This window comes from Leptinotarsa decemlineata, unplaced genomic scaffold (genome assembly GCF_025532065.1).
Source record: "Leptinotarsa decemlineata unplaced genomic scaffold, Ldec_3_MD MMD2_tig00026328_RagTag_RagTag, whole genome shotgun sequence".
Classification (NCBI taxonomy): Eukaryota; Metazoa; Arthropoda; class Insecta; order Coleoptera; family Chrysomelidae; genus Leptinotarsa; species Leptinotarsa decemlineata.
In genome coordinates, this window is record NW_027412688.1 from 8301303 (window position 1) to 8326145 (window position 24843).

The window sequence follows — 24843 nt, forward strand, 5'->3', positions numbered from 1 at the left end:
ATTATAAAAAAGTAAAACAATCATGTGGAATATTTCAAAATATGTTCGAATCGCTGGCCGTTCACTTCCAAGCACTTTAAAATGCGACTGTTGACTGCTTTCGTGGTGGCAGATCTGATTTCATTGGGATCCAAATCTTCAAATGTTTGGGCAATCCTTTCTAACAATTCATCTCTCGATGAATTGGGTAAACTTTTTCTTTAAACATTCCCCACAAATAAAAATCTAATGGATTAAGATCGGGTGATCTCGCTGGCCAATTCCATGGTCCCAAGCGCCTCATCCACCGATCGTCAAATAGTCTATCCAGTTCTGCGCTCACTCCTCTTGTGCAATGTGCAGGAGCTCCGTCTAGTTGGTACCAACAGTTTCGATAATCTTCGAGTGGCAGATTATCCACGAAACTGTCTACAGTGTTCTCCAAAATATTCAGGTAGCTTCTGGATGTTAATGACTCCTCGTATATCACGTACCTCAATTTGTTGTCCATCAACATGCAGAAGACATTAAAACTAAATTTTTCTTGAAATCCGGCTTCTTTTGTGACGTGAGGATTTTCACTGGACCAATAATGACGATTTTTTCTATTGAAAATCCCTTCTCTCGAAAATTTCGATTCATCAGTCCAAATAATTTTATTTAAAAAAAGTGGATCTTCTTGAATGCGTGTCAACAACATTTCACAAAATTCTACTCTCTGTTGAGGATCTTGAGGCTTCATTGCTTGAATTTTGGTGAATTTATAATCATGCATTTTATGTCTTCGCAAGATTCTTTGAACCGATGAATATTTTATACCCAAATCTTCTTCAGCACTTCTTATCGATGACTCGGGAAATGCGTGAAAATATGCTAAGACATTAATCTGGTTGTCTTCGAAAGTTACGGGTCGAGGCAAGTTTCTTGGTGCTTTTAAAGTTGATCCAAATGCATTGAAATTGTTCTGAATTCGTATAAATTTCTTGAGGTTCATTGGCGGTAGATTCGGATACATTTCATTGAACTTTCTACATGTTCTGCTGATAATTTTGTCACACTGTCCAAAAATAATAAACAAATTCATAAGAACTTCGTTTGAATAGTTTTGTTCCATCGTTTTAAAGGTATTTGCAACTTCTGAAGTGACGAAAATGTCGATATTATTAGGAGAATGTCACAACGCTACTGTCAAATAGTAATCATGGCCTGCTCACCAAATACCGAATGGAAATACCATTCTGAAGGGACATTTTCACAAATAAATGTTCATAAGTCCGAAACTTGACTAGTTAGGTATAGGTATGATATACATAGAAAGAAAGCAAATTTCAGCAGCTTTCCGAATTTTCAATAATATACAGGGTGTTCCATTTAAAATAATCAAATTTCAGCAACTTTTTCAAGCAAACGAAAAAACTGTATTTTTTTACCACCCTGTATTGAAGTAACGGAGATTAGGCTGACGTGTGGGAAGTGCCCAAGTATCACCTAACTCCAAACCAAATTTCGATATCATAGTACTTCTTAACTAAAAGATATCGGCATTTTTAGAAGTCATGATTTTCGAAAAAAAAATTGAAATTAATTTTTATTTCGAAAACGGTAACAGATAGGTATAGGGAAATATCAAGAAAAGTTGTCGGACAATTGTAGGAGATTCCAAAAATAATATTATATACAGAGTGTTCCATTTGAAAAATCAAAGTTGCTACTGCTTTCTAATAGAAGCGGCAACACCGCATTGTCGAAAATATTTTAGTTGGCTAGAGAATGTCCGAATATGCCCTCCATTAAATTTTCAAAGTGATCCGTTGTCTGGTTCACCAGAAACGTCTAATGTGCCATCCACCGTGAATCAGCCTGTATAAATAAATAACAAAACAACTGTTGTTTATGTGGCTTGTGGAGGTGATATTGAACTATAATTTATATTTTGCCTCAATTTGACACTATTGACATGATTCTTCTTCTTCTAGCATACTACTAACCTGAACTCCGATCTAGCATTCTAGGCGCTGTTACCAATATGTGAATTAGAAACAAATCCCTTTAAAAATTAAAACCCAACATTCGAAACATCAATTTGAATACTTTTCGAAGTGAATTTGAAAAACTCATGAATTGAACTCAACTTTATTTTGTTTAAACTTGCATTTACTGTAATAACCCAAATTGAGGAATATTCCCCAGGAGAACAGCGTTGAGAAAGGAATACGATTTTAGGAATTGAAATAGCTAAGCGGGATTTTCTCGAACGTGGTGAGGTTGAGGGGGTCTTCAGCAGAAATTCACCCAGTTTTTATACCGCTGAGTTGAATGGACGACCACCTAGGCCCAACCCACTACCAATATGACATTTATTGACGTTAGACTCCAAGAACAGTGAACGGTTTTTTTGAGAAAAAATAGAACTGTGGAAATGAAACTCGACTGAATTTTTTTCAATAGATTTTCTGCAATTAAAATTTTCAAAATTCAAAACGGATTCATTCCGAATGAATAAAAAAATGTATAATGATATTGAGAATCTCAAAAGCTTTTTTGCTCTTTCTTCACAGTTCAGTGTTCCCTTCCATATGGTGAAGTTCTGACTGACAAACAATCATCTGAATTGTCTGTTTGTAATTACATCATATTGTTATGTAATTTCTGTAATTCAATCCTCAATAAATGACTCATGTTCTATTCGAGACGTCTAGGGCACATTGAATTGTCCATCAACTTATTATGTGAAGGTCATATCGTACTTTTTTCTCACCTATCATTCTTTTATTACTGTTAATTATAACTGCAAGACTGATGGATATATAATTTATATTTTTCCGCTTCGCTTTTTTCTCGGAATTTCAGGTAAGAACAGACATGATATTAACAATGAACAAGTATGTTGGGATGTTTAATACTGTCAATTTCCGTAAAAAAGTAGACATTGAATTCAAACAGTAATTACATTTATATTCAAATAATGATTGTAGAACGAATTTTGACTCGTTTTCTAGTAAATGATTTTACTTTCTCAAAAGGTTTCACACGACTGTTTCATTGTCAATAGAAAGAATCTTTATAATTTTGAGGAGACTCAACAATAAATAACAAGAACTAGTTAGAAAATTCGAAACAAGAAGTTAATGAAAATACTTTATTTAAAGTTTTAGTTAACTTATTTTTTATGTATAATATAATGATTCCAAGAGATCATTATTCAATGTTTTTATATCAAGGCACGGTTACCCCTTTTTAATTAAACCTTTTGTTAATTTTTTTTTCAATAAATTCTGAAGAAATTCCCTATACTTTATAGAAACGGTTCCAGGGAGTTGGAATTATTTATATAAATTGTTTCCATGAACTGACAATTTGTTGATATTCAATTGATGAAAATCGGTATATTGATTTGGTTGGGGTTAACGTTGAATTAATGAAAGTTAGTGGCAAAAATTCCACCTGAATCGATATAACTCAAAAACCAAACACGAAAACGTGTCTCAATTCATTTCTGCCATAAAACATCCTGAAACTAGATATATAACCTAATCCAGTAGTTGTTCGAAGATGTTTCATTTCTATGAGGATTGTTAAGTGTCCCTGTATCTGACACGAAATTGAGCGATTCAAGGCATTTCTCATGTCAGCCTCAGTGATAACTAGATGTTCAGACTTCATCTTTTTTTTTAAGACAAAACACAATCATTACAGGAAAATCCTTAAGGCGCTCTTAGAGCGGAGCCTGTGCGAAAGTAGTGATTCAAATTGGATTTGAATCGCTGGAGATTAAATCCATTTGGAAAAACGTTCTCAGGAAGTTTATTCCACATAAATGGCGTTCTCCAAATGGGAGAGTTCTTAAACAGTGAAGTTCGAGGTGTACTAAGTTGAACCTTAGAACGATGAGGAGCCACAGTCCGTCGCGTATTTCCGATATAGAAATAGAAATAGAAATAGTTTAATTCATCACTAAAATTTTCACACATACATAATTACAAGACTAAATACGTGAAAAAACTTATTGGACTAGTCAAAAGTAAAACGCTAAAAGCAAAACAAAAATGTTTGATCTTGAACAAACTTAAAAGAGAAGACTACATGTATAAAATAAACTAAGTCATTTATCTAAGCACTAAAAGCAAGAAATTCATCCATACTGTAGAAGCAGTTATCCAACAAGAAATCAAATAGTTCATTCCTCATTACAGTTCTACTTTTATTGATCCCTATAAAAGTTGTTATTTTATTGAAACATTTAATACCCAAGTATTTTGGGGAATTTTGACTCACACTCAAGCGAGAGTAGGAGTGGTATAAAGTATGTTCACCCCGAGTAGCGAATTATGTATATCAGGGTTTTTTGAATATAGGTGTTTATTATCATAGATAAATAACACTAGCTGTAATATGTATAAGCACGGCAATGGTAGGATGTTGAATTTTTTAAACAGTGGTTTACAAGAGTCCAGTGGACGAGACTTGTCCATACAGCGAATGACTCTTTTCTGAACCTTAAAAATGCGGTCAGTATATGCAGAGTTACCCCAGAAGATCAATCCATACTGTATTCTTGATTGTACCAGTCCATGATACATGAGTTTTATAACTTCTGTAGAGACAGTGTCTCGCAGATTCCGAATTGCATAGTTTGCACTGCCAACCTTTACACATAAACTGTCGATATGTGCCTCCCATGTTAGCTTTTGATCCAGGAGTATTCCTAAAAATCTAGCTACCTGGCAGTATTCCAGAGTTTCACCACACATATTGATGTTGTTCAATAGATCTGGATTCGAAGTACCGTTCTTAGGTAAAAAATTGATAAACAATGTTTTCTTTATATTGCAGACAAGGTCATTGTCGCTACAGTATTTACTGAATTCATCACATGCATAATTACCCAAGTTTACCAGACTTCCCAAGGTTTTATGGGCTAAGAGTATATTTGTGTCATCAGCATAAAGTATCATTCTATTTGGTGTGGTTCAGGTATCGTAGATGTCATTTGAAAATATTATAAAAAGAGTTGGTCCCAATATAGACCCCTGGGGCACTCCTAACTCAGCACTCTTACAGTCAGATTTGCTATTATTTATTACTGTCACTTGAGAACGATTTGTCAAATATGATACTATCCAATCATGTGGTATACCACGAATTCCTATGCTGTATAATTCACGAAAAAGTAAGTTGTGGTTAACCATATCAAATGCACGAGTTAAATCATAGAATATACCTAGCACATTCTTCTTGTTATTAAGCTGTTCATAGATAAAATCCAGAGCTTGTTCAATAGCCGTTGAAGTTGATTTAGCTTTTCTGAATCCGTTTTGGTTATTGGAGATGATTTTGTTATGTTCAAGGTAGGAGATCAGCCGGACAGACTAGGCAGCTTCAAACGCTTTAGAAATTTGACTCTGAACACAAATAGCCCGATAGTTTGCAGCATTATGCACATCATATATCGCTCTTAGTGGAATCAAGTGTGCCAAGTCACTTGACCACTTCCCGTGAAAGTATTTATAGAAGAGAGTCAAATCTCCAACCTTTCTTCGATGCCTTCGTTGTTCCAGACTATCAAGGTTGCAAGTGATGTTCGCATTTCCAATCAGGCGGATGGCTCTTTTCTGGATGGAATCCAGTAGTTGCAGGGTATGTTTGAGGGCGGAGCTCCATACATGAGAACAATACTCCAAAGAAGGTCTGATCTGAGCTTTATTGAGCATCAAAAGTTGCTGAAGTGTGTACAGTTTTCTGTTTCGGAACAGTGTTTCAAGCTTTTGAGAAGCAGCCTTTGCAATTCCAGCGACATGATTGTGCCAAGACATATTGGTGTCCATTTTAACCTCCAACAAACTTATCGAAGCAGAAAGCGGAATTGTCTGACCTGACAATATTATATCCGGTTTGAAAACATTTATCTTTTTGGAGAAAACCGATGCCTGGGTTTTTGTGGCATTGAATTGAACTTGGTTGATTTCACCCCAATTCGAAATTACTTCCAGATCCTCATTAAAATATTCTACCCCCTGCTGCCGGTGACACCAGCGTTGATGGTGAAAGTATTCGAGAGATATTCATCGACGGCCACTTGTAGGGAACGTTCTTTCAGGAAGCTGAAGAGCTATACACAGAAATGATCCGACAAGCCATAGCATCGAAGTTTGGCCAGCAAACCCTCATGCCACACACAGTCAAAAGCCTTAGAGCGCCCGTACACGAGCCACATTTTGCGGTCGGATCGACCACACAATTGCAGTCGCGTTCCAGCGAACTCAAGCCGCCCATTAGAAATACTGTACTGGCATCCGCCGTACACTAACCACAAACTTGCAGTCCTACCCAACCGCGTACACCGTCGTGTACTTTTTCTCGTATTGGTCTCACATCATTCAATTGTTGATGTCAGTTGCCTCAACTGCAAGTGCGGTTTATATAACCGCTAGTCGACCACAAAAATGTGGTTGGGTCAACCGCGAAGTGCAGTTAACATGACCACAATAGTGTGGTTGCCTCAACTGCAAATATGTGGTCCGTGTACGTCTGGACTTAGAAATATCGAGCGCAACAGTTCTTGACTCTTCACGTTTCTCGATTGCGTTATTCCAAATATGGGCGACATACGATAGAAGGTGGTCTATTAATCTTTGTTTCCAAAAGCCATATTGACGATCACTCAAGATGTTTAATCCTTCCAAATATTTGAGGACAGCTTTCTCCATGATTTTTGATATTACTTACAGCGAAAAAAATAATCTGTTTAAATCTGGTATATGATTATTTGTAAGAGTTTTTTTTCCCCTTTTTGGGAATAGAACAAAAAGGAAAACTCCTTTCTTGTGAGACATGTTGAAAAGTCTGCAAAATACTGTTGCGAGTTCATTTGCACACTTTCTAGGTACGATGACAGGCAATCATCAGGATCAGAACCCTTGTTAATATTGAGCTGTTTCAAAATTCGCCTGTTCAAACGCTGCCGAAAAGTAATTTCCGGCATTGTGGATTCTAGTGTGGGAATAATGGGTGTTGCCTTTTCCAGAAAATCGACTGTGGAGTGGGACGCAAATTGTTCAGCTAGTTGATTTGCTTCTTCAATGGCTGTTGTTGCAATTGAACCATCCGCTTGTGTTAATGGTGGAATTTTGTAAAGTTCTGATTGACAGCTTTAGCTACCGACCAGAAGAATCTAGACCCGTTGGTATTGGCAAGCAATTTATTCCTAATTCTCTGATTGAGAAGTTCTTTGCTTTCATTTATCCTAAATTTGCAGCTGTTGTGAGCATTAACAAACCTAGTTCGATTTTCGGCACTGAGATTTTTGCGCCACTGTCGGTAGGCTAGATTCTTGGAGATGACAGCTTGGTCGCAATTTTTGTTGAACCAAGGTTTACCGTTAGAATCAGAATCAGAATCAGAATCAGAATATGCTTTATTGTCGAAAGAATACAATTCTTGTTGACAAAGTCAGTTGTCGTACATGGATGTATGTTAAAATATAGTTAAAATAACACTTACAGATGTATAAATACAAATAAACACAGGATCTGATCAAATTAGAGTAAATAATGGTACATATATATATATATATATATATATACCCATCCATATATACATATTCACATAACTGAGCCTCAGCAATGACAGATATGGATAATGAGTTCATTCAGATAATTTGGCTATAAAAAATTCATCCAAGCTATAGAAGGGATGATCAAAGAGTAAAACCTTCACACTACCTCTGAATCTATTATAATTCTTATTTCCCTAATTCTTGCTGGAAGGTAGTTGTATATTTTCAAGCCGTTATATATAATAGAGTCCTTTACGAGGCGACTTTTGGGTATAGGCAACATAAGAGTCGAGTTTTGGGAAGATCGAGTATTGTAAGACGATGACGTTTCTTTACATAGATCACGGTGCTTATGAATCAAACAAGATGTTTCCAATATAAAAATAGAGATCACTGTGAGGATTTGGTGATTTTTAAAGTATTCTTTGCACGATTTGCGACTCTTAATCTTGAAGAGGGCTCTAATGGCTCTTTTTTGTACAACTTGGATCATCTGTAATAAATTTTTATTGCATGCACCCCAAAAAGCAATTGCAAAACCTATATGCGATTCAATTAATGCATGGTAGAAGGTCCGTTTCGTTGAAAAAGGAATATATGCGTCCATGGATGATAGAATAACTTCCGTGACTTTAGAAGCGCAAGTTGATGGATCTTTAGAACTGAAACAAACATCTAGCCAGGGAAATTTCAGAAATGGTCTTGAAGATCTTCCCATTCAGCTGATCTGTAATGCCAAACTTTGCGCGGCTTAGATTGTTCCCCAACATTTATCGGTAATTCACTCAACACTGAAATGAATTTGTGGTCAGAAGATCCCAATGGAGACCTTACGGTGACTGTGTAAATTTCTGGATTGATTGTTAGGTATAGATCCAGAAGACTAGCATATTCTCCATCACGGTCTGGAATCCTGGTTCATTTATAATCTGAGTAAGTCCGCTGCTTATTGCAAAAGCTTCGCGACTTTGTCGTTGATATTTGAAAATTTGAGCCAGTCTATATTCTTATGATGCACTGTTTGGAACCTTTGGTGTAGTAATGAATATTACTGGAGTTTTTTCCCAACACCAAATCGTTATTCGTGTTTCGATCACCAAGTGATCATATTCAAAAAGGAAGTTTAATCTTCCTCTTGACTTAAACTTCCTCTTTGAAGATGATCACTTGCTGATCGAAACACGTGTCGAGGTGTTAAAAATAACGATTTAGTGTTGAAAAAAAACTCCAGTAATATCCAGTCTATATTGCGGACATTGAAGTCGCCGAATATGGAATTTTCGTTACTGGTATGATTGTTTTGCAGAAAGTCAATGGTATTTGCAAGTGAACAGAATAGTTCCCTATATTGTGTATCGCTAGGTGGTTGATAAACGCAACATATGAATTTGGTGATCTTCTGTGATATTATTTTGAGCCGCATAACATCAATGTTTCGGGTTTCCAGCATTTCCTCTCGTTGACAGGAGAGATCGTTACTGATAAAACGAGAAATTCCAAAGTTACGTTTGAATCGGGAGTGGAAATCATAGGCGATGCAAGAATATGAGGACTATTTGATGGCAGATGTTGGTGCACTGAGTTTATATCTGAGTTGAGTGATCTGATGTTGCAAAAATCGATTTTAAAATTGCTAGTGGGCCTCTTAGCAACTGCAGTTACCATGCTAGTTCCCTGTGGACTGATGTTAGAAAGACCCTGCTGACTATCAGCAGAAATAGTGGTTTTCGAATAACTTCTGCAGGATGATGCCCTTGAATTAGCCCCCACCCGGATATCCGATTGGGGAGCTATTTTACCTCCGGAGTATTTTGACCCTAGGAGAGCAAATTTTTCCTTATATTTCCTCCCTTGAAACCGAAAACAATGGCACAGCAACAAAAGCCCCAAAGCAACATCACGCTGCCTAAGCCGTTGCGATGGTATGTCACCGGGCGATGCCGGGTGGGACCAACATCCACCATTTTCAATGAAACTCCAATAACTCCAAAATTATCCAATAACTTCAGGTCTGGCGAACGAGGTGGTCAATGTTATAAACCTTTATTGAAACATATATTTCAAAATTTTCAGAGTCTTCAACAGACCTGAAGAGGCTCTCGTATAGTGCGATGTATAGTTGCGGTTTTTTCAACCGTCTCACAATATAGTGTTGCTTGAATACGTTATAATGGATTTACAACAATTATCGGCCAATTTGGCCACATAACATCAAAAATTATAAAAACAATAAAAATATCCTGATATATAGGATGCATAAAAATAACAAAGATTATCTCAGACGTGTAGTTTAATCGAAAGTGAAGGGAGAAGAGAATATTTCAAATGAAAAGTTCGTAATCAATTATTCTTTGCCCTGAATTTTGAGATTTCCATTGAATATCGTTGTTCGAAATACTCATATCAGAAAACATTAGTCTTCTGTCGCCCAAAAATGTCATTTTTGGCTGTTATATGAAAGGTAATGTAAGGTAGAGAATTGGAAATTCATTACAAAAATATTGTACGTGTGGAAATCGGTCAACATATATAAACTTAAATGCAACGTAGTAGACTTATCTGGACTCTGTACAAACCACACACAATTAAAAGTCAAGTATTCAAGGAATAATATGTTACACTGTTTATCACAATTTGAAGAGTAAAAATATTTTTTTAGCTCTCTCAATGTATCATTTCAATGAATCTCTCTTGAGTGCCGACCGATGATTTTAAACAACCGCAAACGAGATATCTGCATACATCGAAACCCTACCTTGTATACATACCTGTATGCTACATACATGGTAGTTACGATTTATTATATGTGTAGATTGAACCTATATTATTATTATTAACAGTTACTCGTTCGGAAACTGGTTGAAAAGGTATCAAATCCGCTATTCGAAGAAACAACTTAAACGCGAACTTAATGGGATTTCTCATATTAGGAGAATTGCAACTTGATGGATGTGAGACTTTGGAAGGAAGTGATACTGTATAAGTACGTACCGAAAAAAAATAAAAATGCAAGTGTCTGGTGCAGATCCCCAGCTAAGTATGACTGCTCAGAACTTCAATATAGAGAAATAAGAAGAATATTCTGGAAGACTGATTCATCAATAATTAATGAAAATGTGTAAGAAAAAATGCTGAAGGCAGTGGTACTCCTATGGGTTATTTAAATAACTCATAAATAAAAACAATGATCAATTGTACAATAATATTAATAATAATAGTATCGTCTTTTTTATTTCATTAACAGAAAAACTCAACATAGGTTATATGTATTTTAAAACTAACAAGTGAAATAAAGGGCGAAGTTCATCGTCCGAAATGCAATAGGTACATTACGGAAAATGTTTTTCCACTCAACTCTGAAAACAAAACAAAAAAAATGGAAATTAAAATCATAATTGCTATATATAATAATATTTTATAATATAAATATGAACAACCTAAAGAGTTTAGTTTACCTATTCCTTGCAAGATAATAATTTAGTCATTTTAGCCGAACAAATAGTCTTAATATTTGATTTTAGAATTTGGAAACTTTAATTATTTTAGGGAGTTGGGCTCAGAATTTTACTTTTGGCAAATTTGGTACCTGAAACACCGTCTGAACACTTTTGTTTTGAATTTTGGCATTACAAGCATATTTTTATATCGAATATTCAAGTTGTAAATGTACTTATGATGCACTGTTTGGAACCTTTGGTGTAGTAATGAATATTACTGGAGTTCTTTCCCAACATCAAATCGTTATTTTTAACACCTCGACACGTGTTTCGATCACCAAGTGATCATCTTCAAGAGGAAAATTAAGCTGTCTTTACAATATGTAATTTTCCTATGAAGATATGAAAAAACAGCGTGAAATAACCTTCTCTTCTCCATGTTCAACCATCCCATTTCTTGAAGCTTTTATGAGAACCTTTGTCGCAAGCAATACCAAAACTCAATATAAGGCATGAGTTTTGAACTTTTTGAATTTTATTTTTGTAATGAGTGGTTAAACATGGGCCTGAAAGCACCAAAGATTCACATAAAGACTTTTTCACATGATAATGCTAAATATGATCTACATCCATCAAAATACCAAGATTTTTTGCTTCACTAACAATATTTAGTGGTTCATTTCGAATGCAGATATTCGCAGAGTTATTCACTATGGAACGGTGAAGTCTTGGACCAAAACTCATTACATTCAATTTACTAGGGTTTACAAATGAACAGTGTTTCGTTGCCAGTTCAACAAATCTATTCATATCTGCATTAACAATGTCTGTCATTGTCTGCCATTTTCGCTATGATATATTTGAGTATCATCAGCGTATAAATACACCTGACAAGTGTGAAGAGCCTGTAGTAAGTGGGAAGTATATATAGAGAACAAAGAAGGCCGAGTATAGATCCTTGAAGTACCCCTGATTTGTGATATACGATATCTGAGCTGTATATACAATGTACGTAAAATAATCCAAAACAAGCACTGTTTCGATACACCAGAACTGCAATACTCCTCCCGACGCGCGTTTCACTAACCAAGTCGACGTCTTCTGGGGATGAAATGAATTAATCAATGATTCAGGGTAGACATTTGAGGGAAAATTTGTCATGAAAGATCCCGCTAATTTTAACAAAGCGATTCATCAAAAGGTATATAATGAGCTGTTTGGATTGATACAGTTGTCACTGTTCATAATTCTCAATCCCCGCTTTGCTATTCCAGACTTTCGAAAGCATCAAAAAATCTACTATCTCGACAATACCAGTTTTCATTTATTCTATGGCCGTTCTCCAAAGTGTCGAAATCAGATATGTGCTACGTGTTCTTTTAAATGAGTTTCAATGGCTCGCTTAGTCTGATCGACATATTTTCGACTTTTCATTTTCCAACATAGTGTCTTTGAGGTTATACCCTATATGAAGTCAATCCGAACAGGTAAATAACAGGTAAATGTCAGAGTCTGAGGAATTTACTAGACAATACCATATAAAACCTCCCACATAAAAATAATGATTAGACAAAAAAATATACCACGCCGCCCATGCCATACAAAGACACTGCCGACGTTCGGGAACTATTTAGTTTTTTATGCCACTCGAATTGATTCCGTATATATAGACTATACCTCACATTTGTTGAAGTAAGCAAGAAGTTTTCAAGGATATTTTCACTTTCATTTTTTTTTAATACGATCTGCATTTCCAACCCCTTTCACATAATGAAACTAGCCGACGAAAATCGTATTGATTTAGAATTAGTAAATTTTGTATTATTAGCTGAGTTTTATTAGGAGGTAGGCCAGTGTTGGCAAGTTATTCCAATACTTAGAAGTACATTTTGTTAAGAGTATATTGATTCAAAAAACAACAAATATATTCTGTTTAAAAAAATCTGTTTAAAATTTGTTTTTCCGTTAACCAGCTGTCGCACCCCTACAAACGTCAACCCTCAGAAGTCGAAACTTGTGCGAGCTAAGGATTAACGAGGTCTTACCTTTTAACGTGTGATTCCTAACACGGGTAGGACGCTAGCAAGTGAAGATCGATCGTTCAGACTAGTGCTTAAACCACCGACCAACACGGCAGTCGATTCGAGTGAGTGAACAAAGCACCCACGCCGAACCGCTTGGCTACCGACCGACCAATACTATAGATACATACTATATAAATGGTAATTTCCACTATCTGCAGTCGTTTAAATAATCAATATAAAGGGAAAACTGAGTCATCAGTGGACTAAACCTCTCAAACAGTAGAACAGAAGTTCAAGAACCAAAACGGAAGATCGACTTCAAGATCTGCTAGACCTGGCATTGAACACGGCGCTCGTCTCGTGCGATTTCTTCATTTGCACTATCTGCAGTCTAATTAAATTATGGCTTCGTTATGGAGGATTTGATCTTTTCGCTCGCAGCAATGTGAATAACACTGTGATTAATATTGCTGACTCCGCATCTATTATGACATTACCATTATTTATGTACGTTCAATCACAAATGGCATAACCTCAATTGTCTTTTCACTCACTAGAGATGACAAGAATAAGACATCTTCTCATGAAGTTAACCCGGTTAACGAAACGCGTGTCGAGAGACGCACAGTTCTGGTGTGGGAAGGTGTTTTTAATATTTATAGAACATATGTATACATGTCATCTCTTTATTCACATTGGCTTTAGATACGAATGCATGAAATGATTCATTTCAAATGTTTCAAATAATTTTAATTTGCCTCTGAAAAGTATCGAAAGTTTTCATAAAAAGTAAAAGAAAGTTCAATGTTCGTATATTTTTCGAAAATCGCATAATACAGTAAGACTAACCACAACTTCACTATTTTGTGTAACTTGCTCTCAATTTAACGAATTGTTGTAAATGATGCGGTCGAAATTGGTACAGACATCCAATATCACAGAACTCATACCTCCTGCAGATAGGCTGATCGCAAGACTCGCCTACAAGCCGTATTCATTCAATGTGTTTTTATCGTAATAAAAACACAAAACAACTTTTGGGTTGTGTGATACTTTTAATATTCATGGTGACAGCTGACAGCAGATAACAAACTATTTGTATCAAAATGTGTCGTATGGACGCTCGATATGTTCGTTATTTTGCGATTCGCAACAAAACTGTGAATATTCGGATAAGCACAAACGAGTCTTCATTCAACCCATTGAAATCGTTAATTTTTATGGTTATATTCCTGGAATGCGATATAGTGAACTCGTGGTTCCGTGATTCTGGGTGACTTCATGCGAGGCCGCTGCGATATCTAGACGCTCGCTTAGAATCTCACCATATCCGTGAGGCGTCACCGATTTGAACTCTCGTCTCCACCTTAGCTGGAAGACGAGTGCTTTAAGACAAGAGCAATTCAACAATTACGCGGTTAATTAAAAAATGCTATGAAATGCAGTGCCGCTTGCATATGGTTATGTTATAACGGTGCAGTTCTTTGGGTCAGCGGTCACAACCACGGCAATTAGTTTTATGCTGAATTCTTATTATATCGATTGTCAATATTCGCTGGAACAGGAAGTGCAGCAACTGTCAATTATTTTCAGGAATTTCGATTATTTATAACTCGGCACTAAGAGATGCAAGACTAAGGCGTGTTTCAATGAAAGTTTTTATTTCAGTTCAACATTAAAATCGCGAATGTTCATCGAGTTGATGATCTGCAATAGAATAATCAAAGTCAGGGTGTAGCTTAATGATATGCAAATTTTCAAGGGTGTAAGTTTACATGAAAAAATAATGTTAGGTTGCTATATAAAGTTTGTATAAAAATGATCCATTACGAAAATGCGAGGTTTGAAGTTTAAAAGAAAAATTGAAATCATTCATTCAGATAAAAAGAAAGATGTTGAAAACAATGACATCATATTAGAAAACAACATTACCGTTAGTAATAACGCAGCAAAATCGAACGCATTCAACAAATTCTTTGTCGATATAGGTAAAAACATGAGCCAAAAAATGAGGCAAATGTTTGAACAATTTGTCAAAAAATACTACTTAATTTTTGGATAAACATCATATAATAACTGACAGGCAATTTGGATCCATGAAAAACCCAAAAACACAGAGTGCCATAATGGATTTTCTCGAAACCACTGTGAAGGCCATGGACAGGCCAACCAAATGCTTGGCCGTTTTCCTAGACCTGGCCAAGGCCTTCGATAGGTACAGTTGACCATGAACTATTAATGAAAATATTGAACTATGGTATTCGAGGCAATGCTTTGGTTTTGATGAAGAATTACCTATCAAAACGAATTCAACGAGTGAAAATTGAAAATGAAATAAGTAGCAAACTGACTGTACAAGGGACCGTTTTGGGACCGATACTTTTTCTTATTTACATTAACAGTATAACAAAAATCAACAATTTTGTAGGCGATATAATATGTTATGCCGATGATACGGCTCTAATTTACACGGGAACGAACATCTTGGGATGAAATAATAAGACAGACAGTAGAAGCAAATTTACGAAAAAATATACATGTGGCTAAATAGTACTAAACTGTCACTGAATGTAAACAAGACAAAGTATCTGACCTTTTCCCCCACCCTTCGTGATCAACCTAAAAACTACAAAATAAAAATGCATATACCGCACTGTAATAATCAAAATACTTGCGACTGTCAGACCATAGAACAAGCCACATCTGTAAAATACCTCGTAGTTATTTTAGATCAGCATCTAAAATGGACGGAACAAAAAGGCTCCGAGTATTGATGCACAATTTTTATGAACGTGACATACTGTCAAAAAAAAATCTTATAATACTATATCCCTCTCTTGTCGAATCTATAATAAAATATTGTATTCCTGCTTGGGGCGCAACTTTCAAAAATGGTATTAGCCCATTACAAACCGCTCAGAACATTTTATTAAAAATTATCTTAAAAAAAATAGACTCTTTTCAACAAGATGAGTTATATCAAGAAACTATCATGTTAAATATTCAATCACTTTACATTTATTATTGCCTAATAAGAATGTTCCATAAACGAGCAGATTTCGCGCAGAAACATTCAAGAGATACTAGATCAAAAATGAACCAGGACGTAAAAATTGAATTCTTTAATAAAACGGTCACCCAGAATTCTTTTTTCTTTTATGGTCCAAAAATATTCAACGTCTTACCTAAAAATTTAAAAGATATAACATCCTTCAAACTATTCAAAATAGAGGCGAAAAAGTATATACATAATCACACAGAAAAATTTCCAACTTCATACTGAAATAAATACTCACTTATGTTTTATATATTGTGTATATGTACTCATACACTACCGAATTTTAACAATAATACCACAATAAGCGGTTATACCCCAATGGAAATGATTCAAATTATCCAATCTCATTTGAACCCCAATTTTAAATTCTCTCTTTTATCGTCTTTCTATAAAAATGTAAGAAAGCTTTACTTACCATATTAATACAATTATACATAAGACATACAATTGTACAAATGCCACGCTAATTTAGACATCACAAAACAGGTTATATTTGCCTAGCCGTGAGTCTACTTCAGTGAGTCATTTAAAAAAAAACTCAAACAACTAATTAATATCCATTATTTTATTTGTACTATTTATTTTCACATTATTAATTGTGTTGATATTAATGATTGTATGTAAAATGGTTCTGAAAATAAAATTGAATTGAATTGAATTGAAATTGAATTTCCGAAACCATTTGGGATATTTCAGTGATATCTGATAAGTAGGGACAGTCAATGAAAGTCGCTATTTTTCAATGAAAACATAATTTTTAGCAGTGCCGTGAGTACGAAATTGGCTCAATAACGAACTTAGACTTAGAGATATAATGTTCGTCCTCGCAGTAGGTGAAATGTTTGGTACTTCAGATTCCATTTGACCACGCTCTACTAGCCCGGATTTTGTTCTCCTCAATTGTATATCGTTGTTGTCCTCAATTGATTTAGCAGAACTATTTACATTCGGGTCTTTGCTTGGGGATGTAGTGAACGGAAGAGATAGAGAGTAGCTAGAATGGTGCCAAAGTTGCATATTTCCACCAAAAAACAACTGTATGAAAATTCCATAAGTATATTCTGATAGCTAATAAAAAGGTCCCGTCAAAATTTTCAACAAATTCTGAATGTTTCTGAAAACAAAAAAAAAACAAGCAAAAATAACATTTGGATTTTGAGCTATATTCCATTTATTGATTTCGTTAAACCTACTTTCTACCTCTTACCGTTTTATGCTATTTCATTAATATTATAATTTATTCGCATAAAAAATAATGGATATAAATATAAACTCTTCAGATTAGTAATTGAAACCTTTTATATATTTATTACCGTTCATTTGAAAACGTTGTACCTCGCACTAGTTCAATCCCAACTATCCTTTGGAATAATAGGTTGAGGATGAGTGAAAAATTGCTATGTTAGGAATTTAAATGTCATACAGAAATGGATACTGTCATATTGAAAAGAAAAGACTCACCCAATTAACGACGTATTTAAAAAGGCAAAAATATTAGACATTCGACAAAGTTTTTGTATGAGAATACTCAGCAATGTTAAAAATGAAAACATCAATATAGAACCAATTATTCACTTCTAAAATGCTACAAGAAAAAATAAAAATTTCTTTCACGATGTAACAAAATCATAGGTCAAAGAAACGCAACATATCTCTGACCACGTTTATGTCAAATATTATCATAAAAAAATTGAATTTATCAACCATTCTTACAAGAGGAGTCATGAAACTCATTCTGAATAATGAAAGACTTTTCTCTCTAACTCAATTAATCAAATTACTCCAATCAACAATTGAACTCAAACATTTGTCGAATAGACAAATATAGTTGAGTATTGTGTCTGTGATTGACGTTATTGATTACTCATTATGTCCAATCAGTGATATCATATTATGGACTGACCATTGAATACAGAACATTGACTCCAATAACTAAAGAAGATGGAGAGATTCACATCTTGCCATTTACGTCACTCATATACTTAAGTCATTGTGAAAATTTTGGGATTTGATTTGTCACATGCTTGTGTGATCTGGAGGTAGAATACATGTGAATATGACGTTACGGAAAGTCTATGTTGTCATGTCAATGTTTCCAATGTAATTTCAAATATCTATTTATTATATTCATAACATTTCTTCGATCACGAACAAGGCACTCAACTCTATAGCTTCTATGATTATCTTGTTCATTTTGAATGGCACTCCATGATTTTTGAGGGGAGCTGGCAAGAATGAGACTTTGCCAAACGCTGGAAATGTAATCCTTTCCTAACCTAATCTAGTGAGGACCTAATCGGTGATCAGTCTGCGACCTTGTCAGGTATGTTAGCAACACGAATGTGTGGCTTGGGAAGTGACCCATTTCAGGGAGGTGCCCGTCCATGGCTGCGGGTTACCAACTGCGCCCACTAGCCGGAAAACACTCTTTTAACCCTCACAGGTAACCTGTAGGTAACCAGGCAGGAATGTGCAACTATAGAACCGTACCTTGTGGACCATCTTTTGGAATATCTAAAATACCATTTTGGAGCAGCCAGTTAGCTAAAACCTGACATGAAAGAGTTTTTCGCTTCTGCTTTGAGTTAATCATTGTCCATTAAGATTTCTAGGAGTAGTTAAAGAAAAGAGGTTAATCAAGGGAAAGTTCCGCTATATATAAGAAGATTAATGCATGTGACTTTCTGGCCATTGACTCACTGATACACTATTATGCAATACATTTGTATATGCTACTCAATTTATACACAATTATATAGAAAAACTGAATATGTCTACAAATCCTAATGAAACTGAGTAGACAGAGTAATACATCTATGAACAGTTATCAGTATCTACTACAAAGAAAAATATTTGAAAACATTGTATTCACTAAGTATTTTCGGTGAAGATATTCAATATTTTGAAAAATGAAGGTACATTTTCCTGTCATCCCTCAACATATACACTGAAAAATAAAAAGTTCAGCTATTGCATTTTGGGTTACAAACAATGTACCAATTTCATTTTCTGAGAAAGCAATAATAAAAAGTTTTCTCTGTGCTGAGTTTTTGGTGAAGCTCTGAATAATTTTCAAATTTGTTTTTTTTTTCAATTGAAAATATTTCACTTTTTTCAGGTGGTGTTTTTCTCCGTCCGGACGATGGAAACGTTTACACGACTCTGGAACCCACGTTGAGCAGTAACCCCAACGTCTTCTTCCAGAGAGGAAATGGAATGCATCCGGGGATGATGTACTGATCAACAATAACGGTGTGATCAGTGTACACTGACATTCACTTTGATCGGGAAAAATGTATATACGTTCATGTTCATATCTCCAACGTAGAAACAAAATAGTTTAACATTTTTTTTTCGGTAAATGAGTTTCGTGAAACCGAAACGTCATAGCCAGGATCTCAAAATATTCAGAAGGCAAATCATCCTTATCTGTCGCGCCTCCATTTCCCAAAAAAAATATTTTTTCAGTTGTAGAAACAATACCAATGGTGAATATTTTGATATCCCATTAGTCAAGACTACTTCCTTTGATCGTTTCAAAAAGTTGGTATGATCTATTATTACAACAAAACAACATCATTGTGGTGCAACAAAGTGACTGAAATATTTTTACCACTAATTACAATAGAAAACGCAAATATAATTTCGTAAATAGTTTTAAGAAGACACTGTACATAGTTTTTTTACTTTCTAAGTTAGAATTAAATATTTTGATAGTAAAAGCTTGTTTGATTCCCCATTTGTATAATAATAGGATGGCATAATTTTTTTTTATTTCATTGCATTATACATTCGACCTTCGAGAAACTGATTAGCTAAAAATGAAATTCAAGCTGCAACATTTCAAAAATACCCATTCAAGTAATGAGTTTTACTTTCATATTAAAATAGAATATTGCAAATCAATTTTAGGTGAAAATTGGAACGATTTTATGTATAGTGAAATATTGGCGGCAACTTTTAATTTGTAATAGAGAGTCCTATTGCAACTTCGACGAATTTTTTTCGAAAGAATTTTACCAGATGAGTATATTTAGGATATTCATAGGTATAATTTGGGTGGTACTTTTTTTCTTATGTTGTTTTCTTATTTCGAGATCATCTGTTTTATAGTACGCCCCCTGGTGGCCTTTACCTAAATGAAATGCGGACTTTGCGCCTATGAAAATATTCTTATCTATCATTTTGAAATTTTATTAAGAAAGGTTTCATCAGAACTTAATTTTCATTTACTAACTTTCACAAGTTACAACACAATGACTGTCGAGTTTGTAGATAACTTGAACATTGACTGAAAACTGACAAGAATAAATATTTCATGCATCAGCCATTTAGTGTTATATTAACGTTTCTGGTTCATACGATTTAATATATGAGTTATAGGCATTATCAGTATCACTATTTTTATCCTTGACATTTCGCTAGCGCGAGTGGCTAGCTTCTCCAGAGGTTCATACACCTTGAGTTTATCCCCGATGAGCCATTATGACAGATTTTGTAATATCTTCTTTATTGTAGGTATGCTCCTAATAGTGTGAAAAACAATGTTTCACAAATAAACTAACTTTTCAACGCAAATTTCTGCATGTTTTCCATTCACAGTAGATAAAACGCGAAAAGACTCGTAAGTGTAATAGCGTCGGATTGTGACGTTACGCCTCAGGTAATCATTGCAATCTGTCAATATTCAATGAAGAAATTAAAAAACCTTAGGCATATTTCGTGTATTTAAAATATCCAAAATATCCTAGTGGTGTACGTTCCCTCTATGAAGTATTTGTCCATGTTCCAAACAACATAATATTGAGAGATGCTTGGTTGAAGTTGGCATGACGAGAACCAGCACATGCGGCTACAAATGTATCAATTAATTTTTGTGAGAACCATTTCGATATAAGTATATGCTGTAAATAAATAGAGGTGCAACTCAAAATCTTTGGCCTACTCAAAGCCTACGTACATGGCGACAATACGGCACAAAACGGGAACATGAGGAGACAGCACAGCATTGGCCTAGACCGTCCTAGCCAGTGTTGTCAACCGTAGCAGAATTCCGCTACCGTAGCGAAATTTTCTCGACGGTAGAGGCGTAGCGGATTTGAACATAAAGTAGCAGATTTTTGCACAAATCAATATTGAAAAAAATATGGAAGAAGAAGAAGAGGCAGTGGACAGCACTCGAAGCTGGCAGCTGACAATTGAATGCACATTCAATACGTTATAGTCTTAGTAGCTGAGGCAGGGCTGCCAGAACCAGTGTTTTCGTACTAGATCTAGTGATTTTGGCCAATGTTCAGTACGTTAGTGTTACATTTAATATATCTAGTACATTTTAGCAAATAATTTATATTTAGTACAATTTTTAGTACAAATGAGAAGCTCTTGTCAAAATCGTCAATTGTCACTGTCAATTGCAATATTTGAATTGTGAACAAATGTAAACCACGGTAAAAAGTGTTTGCTATCTTGGTAATATAAATTATAATAATGGACAAGTAAGTTGTAAATTGTAAATTATAATGAACAATCATGTATCAATACGTTTTATTTTTAATAAAGGTTTGTTATACGAGAAAAAAAAAGCATGTTGCTTTAGAACTAAAACCGGTCAATAAAAATGAAAGTATTGTTTTAGAAATTGACATTGATATTAGCCAAGCAGAATTAAAGACACTTATTTTAACCATAACAACGATAATATGGATATAATGGAACAGTTAGCTTCTATACAAGAGGTATAGTATAATATAGATCCATTTGTTTTGTTGACATGTGAATAAGTTTTTTTTGTTACATTTTTATCTATTTAAGAATTTTTTCAGTTGCTGTACAAGTGATATAGGCAATATATGTACAAATAAGTTTTTTTGTTATCATTGTTTTTAGTAGTTATATCTATATGTATTTCAGAAGATATTTTTATTATAATATATGTACATTTTTTTTTATTTATATAGGTCAACAGTGAATATTACTGGAGTTTTTTCCCAACACCAAATCGTTATTTTCAACACCTCGACACGTGTTTCGATCGAAGATGATCACTTGGTGATCGAAACATGTGTCGAGGTGTTGAAAATAACTATTTGGTGTTGGGAAAAAACTCCAGTAATATTCATTACTACACCAAAGGTTCCAAACAGTACATCATAAGTAGGTCTACAGTAACAATGTGAAGTTGTGTCCCTTTGTTATTATATATAAATCATTAATTTAAAATTCCCGCTATTTATTCAAAGTTCACGCTATTTATTTAGTACTTTTTGTGTTCGGTATTGGTGCTTTTTAGTCCGTTTTGGAATATATTGATATTAATTATTTTTAGTACATTTTTTCCGGATTTAGTACTTTTTGTTTCAAGATTTAGTACATCATTGCATTTTCATTCTGGCAGATCTCAGCTGAGGCTATCATATGATTGAAGAGATGAAGAAAATTTTTGAATATTTTTATTCGTGTAACCTCCATTATTTTGAAAGTGAAAGTTTCGAGAATTATAAATTATACTAAACAAATTATAGTGAAAATGGAAGATAGTTCATCTAATTGTAGCTCGAGTGAAAGAATAGCCGCAATTCAAATTGACGGGAACGGGACATGTTCAAAAAAATACAGAAAGTCTCGAAAACAAACTTTTCCTCAACATGGTTGTCTGATTCCAATTTGAAAGGATGAAGTAGACCAGTCGCGAATGATCGTCCAAGAGCTCAGTGTGTTGTTTGCAACTGTACTCTGTACTGTACTCGGTACACAAACCACAGAATAGTAAACATACCTCAGAGTTGTGTTTTGTTACTCTGAGCAGGCAACGGACAGGCACATGCTAGGACCAGTGTTGCCAACTGGATGAACTATAAAGTCGCTGCACATGAAGCGTTACGCTTGTATATCTGACACAAATCAGATGGCGCTTGTCCCCTATCCAAAATCAAATACTACAGAACTTAGTTTGTGTTATAGAATAGTATGTTTCTTAGTGTCTTACTCTGAGGTTGCCTGCCTTAGTGTGCGCACCTCTATCAGGAACTATAGAAAGAGAAAATAAACTTCAACTGTCGCAATGTGCGTAGACTTTTAGAGCTAGCGCGCATTGTTGACTTTGGCACCGTGACTTTTTGTTTACTGTCACCGTGTTTGGGTGACTTATTGTCTACGGTGTCCTACGACGTGCCAGTGACGTCAAGTAGTACGCAAAACGTATTTGAATTAAGATGATATAGACAACGACATGTTGATTGAAGAAGTAGAAAAAAGATCCTTGATATACGATAAATATTTTGAAGAATGTTCTGATTCTAATTCGAAAACCAAAACGTGGGAAGAAGTAAGCGCCAAAGTATTTTTTCAATTTTTGGGACCAGTTTTTCGTCAAGCACTTACTTCTCACTACTCAAAACCTAATACATCAATAAAGCAGTTGTTATCATCCTCCAGCCCATCTACATCAACACAGAAACGTTTATCTAAGACGTTCCTCTAACCAATATTCTACATCATTATCAACTGCAAGCCCTCAAAATCTGACCTACATAAACTTATCCTCTCCTGAAGATTCTATTTCTAACCCTCCAAATGCATGTGATGCAAATATGACCTCTTCTGAAAATAGTGCAACTGCACAATCCTTTGTGTCAAACTTGTCTGTTGAATCTGGAGACTGAAGAAAAATATAACATATGCAAGGAGTATAAAATTAGTCAACCTTATATTTTCGATTATTATGCTTCTCGTCTTTTTCGGTATATAAAAAAAGTGCATGATAAAATGTTTTTTTTATTAACGTACCTCAAAGTCACAGCCAGCCTCTCTTCTGCAGGGATGGATAATCTCATTCTTGTGTTGTTGTAAGACGTGGTAGGTTTCAGAAAACTCGAGATAATCATTCATGATACTCATTCGAAAGTAATGAAAATATTTGCCCGGATATTCACGTAATTTTACAAATATGGTATAGAACTTTCCACTTATCAGTCTATAACTCCACAGTGGATGAACCCAATGATCTTTGCAATTCTTTGTTTTTCCATGTTTCTAATGACAAGTGCGCAAACGACCGATTCCAGATGCATCTTGACGTGAAACTCGTGACACTGACAAAAAATTTATTGTCATCCTGACAGAAATCACCAATGCGCCCTATGTCAAATATTACGGAAAATAACATGCAACATAATTTGATGAGATCTGTATCCCAACTGAGCATGGAACAAACCACACACAAAAAGTGAAAACTATCATTGAATGTTAGATTCATAGGTGTGAAGAAGTGTTTCGCAAATAGGTATATAAATTTATTTATTATTGCTTGTGGATTATGAGATATTTTCTTCAAAATAGATAGGAATATAATGGTAAAAATAATCAAGGTTTTCTTCAACTAGGAGTTAGATAACCTCAAAAACAACATATGACTTCAATGTTTTCAAAGGCTCATCCGAGATAAACTATATTTATCCATGATAATAATTGAACAAGTTTCACAAATATTATCTATTTCTAGACGTAACACCGTAGCTTCTTCGGTAGAAATGAATAAATATTTTACACTGGGCTACAATTCTTATATTAGGTACAATGGTAGTAGGTACCTAAGAGCGACCGTACACGAGCCACATTTTGCGGTCGGATCGACCACACAATTGCAGTCGCGTTCCAGCGAACTCAAGCCGCCCATAAGAAATACTGTACTACTACACGTACACGGGCGTTCACAAAAGTCAAAACGGACGTCTGCAGTCAACTTGCTGCTGATCTCCGCCAAGATGTCATCGCGGCATCCTGCGTACACTA

At 34.9% G+C, this 24843-nt stretch overlaps 1 protein-coding gene and 1 long non-coding RNA gene across 2 annotated transcripts in view; one reads left to right on the forward strand and one right to left on the reverse strand.

Moving 5' to 3' along the window:
- LOC111511971 (metabotropic glutamate receptor 2) overlaps positions 1–19947 on the forward strand; it is a 126292-nt gene extending 106345 nt beyond the window's left edge. Inside the window, exon 3 of the mRNA XM_074181971.1 lies at positions 19172–19947. Within this exon, the coding sequence (XP_074038072.1) occupies positions 19172–19293 (122 nt within the window). The 3' untranslated portion in view covers positions 19294–19947. The remainder of the gene's footprint in view (positions 1–19171) is intronic.
- On the reverse strand, positions 10747–24132 carry LOC141485398 (uncharacterized). The gene is made up of 2 exons (XR_012467177.1): positions 23839–24132; positions 10747–10890 (listed from the first exon to the last, which is right to left on the reverse strand). It is a non-coding gene; the product is annotated as an uncharacterized lncRNA (long non-coding RNA).
- Positions 24133–24843: the final 711 nt, after the last annotated feature.